Source organism: Nicotiana tabacum, chromosome 8 (assembly GCF_000715075.1).
Source record: "Nicotiana tabacum cultivar K326 chromosome 8, ASM71507v2, whole genome shotgun sequence".
In the NCBI taxonomy this organism is placed as follows: Eukaryota; Viridiplantae; Streptophyta; class Magnoliopsida; order Solanales; family Solanaceae; genus Nicotiana; species Nicotiana tabacum.
The window spans coordinates 166575506-166586144 of NC_134087.1; the positions used below are offsets into that span (position 1 = coordinate 166575506).

A 10639-nucleotide genomic window follows, 5' to 3' on the forward strand; every position below is an offset into this window, starting at 1 on the left:
GAAGGAGCATCACTGTAACTACCAGATCCCCGAGGCCTCTTGGACCCACTCTCATCTCGCTCCTAGTGATGAACTGACTCAATCTCACGAGCAATGTCTAAAACCTCCTCAAAAGTAGCACCATACACCCTCTCCCTGGTCATGAGAATACGAAGTTGATATGTGAGGCCATCCACAAACCTCATAATCCTCTCTCTATCTGTAGGAACTAACCAAATAGCATGACGAACTAACTATGAGAACTTCATCTCATACTGCGTCACAGTCAAATCTCCCTGACACAACCACTCGAACTGCCTGCGCAGCTCCTCTCTATGAGACTGTGGCACATACTTCTCCAAAGAAAGAATGGAGAATTGCTGCTAGGTAATAGGTGTTGCACCAACAGGCCTACGCCTCTCATAAGCCTCCCACCAAGTGAAGGCGACTCCATAAAACTGAAAAGTAGTTAAAAAGTGACCCCGCTGGTCTTCAGAATACCCGCTGTACGAAGAATCCTCTAACACTTGTCCAAGATATCCTGGGCATCCTTGCCCTCTGCACCATTGAAAATCGGAGGCTGAAGTTTACCAAACCTCTCTAACATGTGCTGCTCGTCCTTTGGCATGGTAGGAGCTATATAGTCCTGAGAAGCTGCAACCGGCTGGGCTGGGTGTACCCCTGGTGTCTGAAGTCCCTGCACGACCTACTCGGGTGTGCGAGCGGCGGGAGTCTGAGTGCCTCCTCCGGCCTGAGAAGTAGTTGCGGCTGTAGTAACTGAGACTGTCTGAGTTAGGCCAGTGCATACTGATAGAATCTGAACCAAGGCCTCCTGAAGACCCGAAATCATAATGGGCACAGCTGGTGCCTGATCTGGTACTGCTGGAGTGTCCACAACTGGGACCTGATCCTGAACTAGGGCGGCTGGTGGATCTGCAGGTGCTGCCCTAGCTGTTGTGCAGGCTACACCCCTGCCCCTATCGCGACCTCGACCGCGTTCTCGGCCTCTAGTGGCCACAGCTGGTGGTACTGGTGGTCGTTCATCCTGACCGGTAGTGTGTGTCCTCTCCATCTGTGAGAGAATAGAATAATAAAAGTTTAGTACTCGGATCAACAGATTCGCAGGACAAGAATTTCAAGAATATGAAGTTTTTCCTAAATGTTCTGCAGCCTCTTGAGGATAAATACAGACGTCTCCGTACCGATCCGCGAGACTCTACTAAACCCGCTCATGAATCGTAAGACCTATGTGACCTAAGCTCTAATACCAATTTGTCACGACCCTAAATCCAGACCCAGTCGTGATGGCGCCTCTCGTGAAGACAAGGCCAGTCGACACAAACCCGCAATTAATTAACATATATAATATTTCATAATTAAGTCATTAATAATGGTAAATCCCAAAATATAAAGTAAAATATATCAACTACAAAAACAAACACAGCCCGACATCGGGGTGTCACCAGTCATAAGTATCTAACATAAGTCTTAAAATATGGAAGAGTTTATACAGTCTATTACAGAACTAGAAACAGAAAGTAAGATAGGAGGGAGAAACACTAGGCTGCGAACACCGAGCAGCTACCTAGTGGACTCCAAATAGCCTGCTGGGAGCAATCAACCCTCACTAGTGGGACCCGAAGCTCCTGAATCTGCACACAGGGTGCAGGGAGTAAAGTGAGTACTCAAACTCAATGAGTAATAACAATAAATGAAGACCAAACGATAAGAAATCACGCAAAACACAACAACATGCTGTAAAGAGACAGTGTAAAACCAATAAAATGCAATAAATCAGTGAAATCTCATAAAAACACTTTGGTTCAGAATAAGCTTCTTTAAAACACCTTTTTAACAGTTAAACAAGTAAATGAAAAGCAGCTAGACAAGATAAACACATAAAATCTGCCCCTCGGGCACAATGTCAACAGAATCAGCCCCTCGGGCAATAACATGGAACAACACCAGCCCCTCGGGCTATATCACATATCACACTGGGTGCCCGCACTCACTGGGGATGTACAGACTCCGGAAGGGGCCCCTTACGATCCAAACGCAATATCAAGCCACCTCGTGGCATAATCAATAGGCTCTCGACCTCATATCAAGCCACCTTGTGGCGTACAACTTAGGCCCTCAGCCTCATAATCATAATCGGTACAACACTGCCGCAGCATGCAACTCGATCCCATAATAATCCTCACAACACAGGCCCTCGGCCGTGCTCAGTCAGAAATCTCTAAAAGTCACTCGGGCGTAGTAAAACATGGCGCTCAGTCCAAAATATCATTTAAAGTGTTTAAGACAGAGTAAATATGGCTGAGGTATGAAAACAATAGAGTATAGCAGGACTGAGTACATATATAAAATTAAAACAGTGAGGAAATAGCAGTAACAATCCCCTAAGGGTTCAAAACAATTGGCACGAGGCCCAAATATGGCATTCAGCCCAAAACATGATGATAGCAAACAATTTTCAATCAAATACGTGGTAAAACAGTCATACGGGATGGACTAAGTCACAATTCCCAACGGTGCACGACCAAACGCTCGTCATCTAGTGTGTGCGTCACCTCAATATAGCACAACGATGTGAAATCCGAGGTTTCATACCCTTAGGACAACATTTACAATCATTACTCACCTCTATCCGATCCAAACTCTAATCCGCGAAGCCTTTGCCTCTCGAATCGGCCTCCGGATGCTCCAAATCTAACCAAAATCAGTGCAAAACCATCAAAATATGCTAAAGGAACAAAGCCCACTCGAAATAAATCAAATTACAACACAAATCCCGAAAATGGCCAAACCCGACCCCCGAGCCCACGCCTCGAAATTCGATAAAATTTACATCAATAGACTCCTTAGCACTCCCCGAGTTCATTCATATCAAAAGCACCAAAAATCCATCCACAAACGACCCCTCAAATCCCAAATTCTAGGTCTCCAATTACAAGCCCTAGTTCTTCAATATTTAGGCTTAATTCCATGATTAATTAGATAGAAAACACATTAGGATTGAGTATTAAGTCCATAAATCTTACTTCCAAGTGTTCCCCCTTGATTCCCTCTTCAATCCCCTTCAAAAGCTTCAAAATCGCCCAAAAATGGAGGAATTTAGGCTAAAAATCGCGGAAATGGGTCTTTTAAACATTCTGCCAAGACATTTTAATCCTTCTTCGCGAACGCGGTCAAAGCCTCGCGTTCGTGAAGTACAACCTGACGTTGGCCACATTTTCCTTCTTCATGAACGTGGCTCCCCTCACGCGAACGCGAAGGCTCAGCTTCACAACCCATCGCGGACGCGATTACCCTCTCGCGAACGCGCAACTCAGTGACCCCAGTCCTTCGCGAACGCGGGACCTCCCTCGTGAACGTGAAGGCCAAACCTTCAGCCTCACATGCTAAACCTTCGCAAACGCGAAGGCCAACTGGTCTGCAACACACACAACAGATTTCTGCAACTTTTCACAACTTGAAATGGTCCGTTTAATAACCCGAAACTCATCTGAGGCCTTCGGGACCTCAACCAAACATGCCAACCTATCCCATAACATCATTAAAACTTATCTCAACCTTCGGAATGCTCAAAACAACATCAAAACACCAAGTTTGCATCGGATTCAAGCCTAAGAATTCCAAAAAAAAAAAACTTTCAAATTCCGCTTTCGATCAAAAAGTCTATCAAACCACGTCTGAATAACCTGAAATTTTGCACACACATCCTAAATGACACAATGGACCTACTGCAAATCCCGGAATTCCATTCCGACCCCTATATCAAAATCTCACCAATCAACCGGAAAACGCCAAAATTTCAATTTTGCCAATTCAAGCCTAAATCTACTCCGTACCTCCAAAACACATTCCGATCACGCTCCTAAGTCCCAAATCACCTCCCGAAGCTATCCGAACCATCGGAACTCATATCTGAGCCCTTTAACACATAAGTCATTATCCGGTTGACTTTTCCAACTTAAGCTTACTTAAAAGTGACTAAGTGTCTCAAACCTTACCAAAACCTCTCCGAACCTGAGCCAATCAACCCGATAACACAAAATACAGCTGAACAAGGCAATAAGAAGCAAAAATGGAGGAAATGAAGCGGTAACTCATGAAACGACCGGCCGGGTCGTTACATCATCTAGCTACTCCTCCCCTTTCTTCTTCTTCTTTAGATTTTTGAGTTTAAAGTTTTGAATTGCTAGCGTCTATCTTTAGACTCGAAGGTTAGAAGATTAAACTGTCGAAATCAAACTTCAGAACTTCGGGTCTAAAGTTTTGAACTGCCAGAATCTAAGTTTCGCCCGAAAATGTGAAGTTTGATTTTGACTATTCTTCAATCAGACCCAAAAGTATGAAGTTTGATTTTGACGCAGGTTAACTTAATTAAATACTTTATAATTTTCAAGTAAAAAGTATGAAGTTTGATTTTGAGGCAGGTTAACTTAATTAAATACTTTATAATTTTCAACTATATTTTAAATTGAAGAATCTATTTGTGCACTTTTCCAATAATATGTTTATCCAAAGTAACAACTAAAGTCCCTCTCGACCCGGGGCGGATTCAGCCCTTTGGTATCGGGAAAACTGATTCCAGTACTTTCAGTGCGGAGTATAAATTTATATTTTAAAAATTACTAAAATTATAAAATATAGTAGTAGATATGAACCCATAACTTTAAAAATATAATTTGTTTGAACCATAGAATTTAAATTTTGTATCCGCCCTCCTCTGCTCTCGACCCGTTCTTATTTACCGAAATTGTCCTTTCATTCGCTTTTACTTGTGCAGTTGTGGTCGTGAAATGCAAATCTGCATGGTCTTTTGGACTAGAGTTAAACATTTAGACTGCTTTCTTGCATATTAATATGGAAAACAACGATCCATTTTCCAGGCTTTAATAGCCCAACGTTATTGAGACTATAACTGTATTACCCATATGTTAGTTACTACTGTAGCAGTTAGTTATTAGTTGTCGCTTAACTGCCATTTTCCAGTTGGTTAGTTAGTTAGTACTTCTTGTATATAACATACACTTTACAACATAATTGATTTTAGGTTTTATTTTCCTCAATTAGAGACTCCATCCATGTTCTTCTTCTTCTTCTTCTTCTTCTTCTTCTCTCTTCAGTCGATCTTCTGGAAGCTTCTGGCTCTTCTCCATTGCAGCTAGGAAGCTTTCTCATATTTGGATTCCAAAGCTTGACATGGTATCAGAGCCTTAGCACGTCTCAACGATCCACAAAATTGATATGTGCAGGCTATTGTCTTCTTCGAGCTCAAAATTAGTGTTTATTTTGGTGCGATATTAATTCTCGAACAAACGAACAAATCGAAGATGCACTCATTTGATTGAGTTTTCTGTGTTTTCACACATCAATTGGTGTTTCTCTGTGTTTTCATTTTTACTTCGAGCAAAACTAATCGATCACTTCAACTATGGCGGTAGATGACCAAAGCACAGAGTCTACAAATGCGACAACAACCGAGATCCAATCGACAATCGATGTAAGTAGTCCGCTTTTGTCACACCTCCTTTTTACCCGCCCCGAGGGGGAATATAAGAGAGTTTTTTCCAATTTAAGTGACATTAATCGAAATGTGATTATTTATTGAATTCAGAGTCGTCATTTGGGATAGTTTATTTGGTGTCCCAAGTCACCGGTTTATTTTAAAATCCCAAATCGAAGAAATTCGACTTTTATTTTAAAGCCTGCTAACCAGAAATTCTAGATAAGGAATTCTGTTAATTCGGGAGAAGGTGTTAGGCATTCCCGGGTTCCGTGGTTCTAGTACGATCGCTTAAACTATTAAAATTGGCATATTATCCGATTAAATTGTGGCCGGGTCATATAAATGTACCCCCGAATTTAAGCGTCACGACTACGTCACGGGAACCATACTCGTAGCTATGACAATTATTTAATTAACGCACCTAAAAACAAACTACGAAGGTTCAAGGCATTTCTAAGCTAATTTTGTATTTATATGAGGCCATAAATTAAAGGATTTTATTTGTATATGGCACACCCCAAATTATTTGATCTAAATTTGTGAGGGCCATGTGTTATAGATTTAAAGCATGACACACCTCAAGTTATTTAAAAAGAAGGTTATATATATTTTTTAAAGGCAAACTAAAGGTATTCCTATTTTAAACTAATTTAAAACTAATCATCACAACCACGTCACGGGAGCCGTACCCGTAGTCGTAATAATTTTAGAAAATCGCATGCCTAAAGCAAACTATATTTAATCAATTATTTCCTAAATTAATTTTGGATTATATGAGAGCATCATATTATAGGCGAAATGGTTGTAAAAAAATAACAGCGATCACTACATGCTAGCAACATCACTGGAATTATTAATTGGACTTGATTATGAAAATATTGGATTAGCGTTTGGCTTAGCGCAGCAACTACTCTTACAGCAGAAGCATTGATATGAAGTAGGAGGGAAAGATTAGTAGAACATGAAGAGAAATTAGACAAAACAACATGTCTCTGTATTGCTATACTCATTCCATTAACACTCCCAAAAAGAGACAGAGAATTGCTTCAAGACAAGAACATAGGTTGTCAATTTAACATTTTTATGAAAACCCAGGTCATCAATTGCCCCAAATAAACCATCAGAATTTCAGAAAAAAAAAAACGAATTTAAACATTACGGGAAAAAAAATTGATAGTAGAAGTCGGGGGGGGGGGGGGGCACATCAATGAAAGGCCAAAAGCTTCCCATCAGCACAATCTTTGCAATCGAATGGGCCTATGTTAGACAATATAAGACTCTGCCACTTTCGTTCTGATATCAGGTACTTAACATACACCATATATGAACATAGTGCATATTTTGCCACATTAAATTCAGAAAAAGCTAAGCTATTTCATTGCTATACTTAGCACAGAGAGAATTAACTTTCACATTTAGGATCCATCAGAAGCTTAACTGGATGCAATGAAACCCAAGACACTTTGACAAACAAACAACTCCTCGCCCTCAATAGTAGTATTCTAAACTTTCATGAGTTAATAGAGTCACAATCTATCAAAGATGGCCATTCAAGCAGGGGCGGATCCACCCTTGTGGGTGGGGTGATATGACACCTGCTCGGTTGGTAAAATTATTATATATTTATGTATAAAAAAATTTAAACTAGGTTAAATATATTATCCTGCCACCCCATCCGCAAACTAGACAAAGATGCCATGATTGGTAGATCTTTTTGAAAGCTTTTCTCGTGTGTAAAATTTAAGTTCGAATTTATCTTGAACCTTGTCTGACTTTCCCATTTCGTTGTGCTTTTATTTCTTTTCTCCAGTTATTTTCCTTTTTGGCTACCCCTAATTTCCTATTTGTCGTTTATTTTTTTTTATTTTTTTTCCTCTATTCTATTACGTAATCTGTGATATTTAGCAAGAAAACTAAAAAAAGCCTTCAAAATTTAAATCTCTTTAATAATAAATTATGATGAATATTTCACAAGCATTAGATTTATAATTTTTGTTTTTAGATATTGTAGTTTATCTAATTCTGCATTTACTTATTGAGTATAATTTATCAATTGAAGATATTTTTTTTTTATTTTTCTTATTCTGATCGGTGGAGTTCCTTTATTAAAGATTTTATTTTACTTGTGCAAATTTATTTTTAGCATACAAAAAAAATGTAGTTCCTAGTGAAAATATTGATTTTACTTGTATTATTAATAATAAAAGTGTGATTCCTTCTTTAAAATGTTAATTATATTTGCTTCTTAATGTCTGAGATGTAATTTTCATACGACAATAATAACATATATACCCAATGAAATTCTATAAGTAGGATCGGAAAAATTGATGCACTACAAGAAAAAGGGTTTTTAGTGACAGGTATCAGTGGTGACTTTACTAATCGCCACAAAAGTTAGGAATTTAGTGGCGACTCTAACAAATCGCAATAAAAGGGTAAAGTTATTTGGGGCGACTATAAAAAGGTCGCCACGGAAAAGACACTATAGTGGCAACTTTACCTAGTCGCAACAAACATTTTCAGCTACAGGACAAAATTTTACTTTCCCGCTAAAGGAGAAAATTTGGCTCCCAAAAGTTTGCTCGTTGGCTTTTGTGGAAATTTGATAGCCACTATTTTTTTCATTTAAAATTTTAAGGATAAATTAAAATAGAAAAACTTCAAAAATATATAAAGTTATTTATTCTACTTTTTAAAGATAAAACAATCTGGTCTCAATTCTCAAAAATCTCTCACGCTCAAAAAAGGAATAGAACTCAAAAGTAGCCCTAACTCAAAAGGGCAGAAATCTCACGCTCAAGAGATCAATTTCTAATCTCAAAATCCAACTGGAAAATCTCTCTTCAAAATAGCCCTAAGCCAGAACACAAAATCGACGAATCCAAGTGACGATTTTCACCCAAATGGCAGTTTTTACCCTGCTGCGCTGAAGAACTCAACGAACGCGCTGAAGAACATAAGTAAGCTATTTCTTCTCAATCAGTTTAGGAATTATTTGTTGCTTGAGTTCAGCTTTATTGTTGAAGAAAATATACTCATATATATCAGCTAACCTCTGTTTTTCTCTGAATTTGTCCAATGTACAATCTATAATATCAGATACTTTCTCCTTATTTTTTCATTAAATTTCGTTAAGATTGCTTTGTATGTAGTCTTTCTAATAGAAGAATATTTTTGGGATAGAATAAAGTGGGAATTTGTGGGTTGATGATTGCACATTGAAGAAACACCAGTAAGAGATTATTCTTAGGTGGTTTCGGATTAACCAAGGATTAGGAAATTCAGTACTTTCTGTTTAAGTTTTCTGAGATACTTTTGGCGGTATCTGATTGCCATTGAATGGAGATGGAAACAATAGAAGAAGAGTTGCTTAGTTGAGATTGTACACTTATAATCCACATGTATTGTTAGCTTCTTGTTTCCATCTATTTGCTTTGTACATGGTGTACTTATCAAAGCTTGACATCGTTATTAATATTATCACGGCATTCAAACCTCGATTGATGCTCCTTCTATTTCAGAAACTCAAGTCATTCTTGCTGGTCAAACATCTTGCCTTAAGGCACATATACCAACTATTTAAATCATCAAGAAGAAAGCTCAATTATGTATGAAATTGATGCACTATATGCACGCTAGACACATTATACAGACCATAAAATCACTGGCTGGTATTTACTATCACGAGTGGTATTCAGATGCAACCGAATACAAAAACCCTTTGCCTTGATATCAATTGTTTGCCAGTGGTATTTAATTATTTTTTAGCATATCTAATGTATTCTCATTATTATAAAAAAATTGATGTCCTATATCCTAGTGTGTGTACGTGTGTAGAATCAGTCATTTCAAACCTTATTTATATAGCTTGTGTTTTCATTTTTGATTTCTACTCGTGTAGAATCATTGAGTTCACCACTTGCTTATATAATTGGTTTGCTTTGATTATTGATTCCCTTTAATTGCTTAATTGATTGCATTTCTTTTTGTAGAAAAGATATGGATAAAAGTTGGTTGAATATTAGGGATAGATGTGACAACAAGTATATTAAAGGAATAGATGACTTTCTTGGTTGGGCATACAGTCAACCAAATGTGAGCTCTGTAATTCGGTGTCCTTGTAAAGGGTGTAGAAATACTGCATTCAAGACAAGAATCCAAGTAAGAAGAGACTTGGTGGGAAAAGGGTTTTGGGACAGTTATAAAGTGTGGGACTTGCATGGAGAATTATTAGTAAAAGTTGAAAATTCTAATGATGTATGCAATATCGAAGTAGATGATGATACTATTGAAACAGATGATATTCCACCAATGATTTATGATGCTTGTGGAGTTACAAATATGGAGAATATGAATAATTATCAAGAGGAAAATGAAGAGCCAAATGTGCATGCAAAAAAGTTCTACAAATTATTGGAAGATTCTAAGAAAGAACTTTATCCTGGCCGTAAAAAAGTGTCAAAGTTGTCTTTTGTAGTTAGACTACTTCACTTGAAGAGCCTTGATCATTGGAGCAACAAATCGATGGATGCATTGTTGAGATTCTTTAAAGAAGTTCTTCCAGAGGGGTCATTTGTACCAAATTCTTTTTATGAAGCGAAGAAGGTACTTCAAGACTTAGGCTTGGGTTATACCAAAATAGATGTACGTGAGAATGATTGTATCTTATATTGGAGAGAGTATGCCAATGACGAATCATGTCCTAAGTGCAGTAAGTCTAGATGGAAGTCAAAAGATACTGGAGGCAAGAAAGTACCTCATAAAGTCTTGCGACATTTTCCAATCAAACCAAGACTACAAAGATTGTACATGGCAAGAGAGACAACAAAAAAATGAGGTGGCACAAGGAGCAAAATATTGATGATGGTATATTGCGACATCCATCTGATGGCATGGCTTGGAAATATTTTGATGTGCTCCATCCAAACTTTTCAGCTGAATCATGAAATGTTCGATTAGGTTTAGCTAGTGACGGCTTCTAGCCTTATGGGAACATGAGTACTAGTCATAGCATTTGGCTAGTCATATTAGTTCCATACAATTTGCCACCATGGGATTGTCGCACCTCCTTTTTACCTACCCGAGAGGGTGCGTAGGGAGTTTTCTCCAATTAAAAGACAGTCGAAACAGGATTTGTTTGTT

At 38.3% G+C, this 10639-nt stretch overlaps 1 protein-coding gene across 1 annotated transcript; it reads left to right on the forward strand.

Annotated features, from left to right (window-relative positions):
• The first annotated feature begins 9496 nt into the window (after positions 1–9496).
• LOC142163391 (uncharacterized) lies at positions 9497–10333 on the forward strand. Its single transcript, XM_075220673.1, has one exon. The coding sequence runs from the start codon at positions 9497–9499 to the stop codon at positions 10331–10333; it is 837 nt and encodes a 278-aa protein (XP_075076774.1).
• Positions 10334–10639: the final 306 nt, after the last annotated feature.

Coding starts and splice junctions, on each gene's coding strand:
- LOC142163391 (XM_075220673.1), top strand. CDS start 9,497: ATGGATAAAAGTTGGTTGAATATTAGGGATAGATGTGACAACAAGTAT.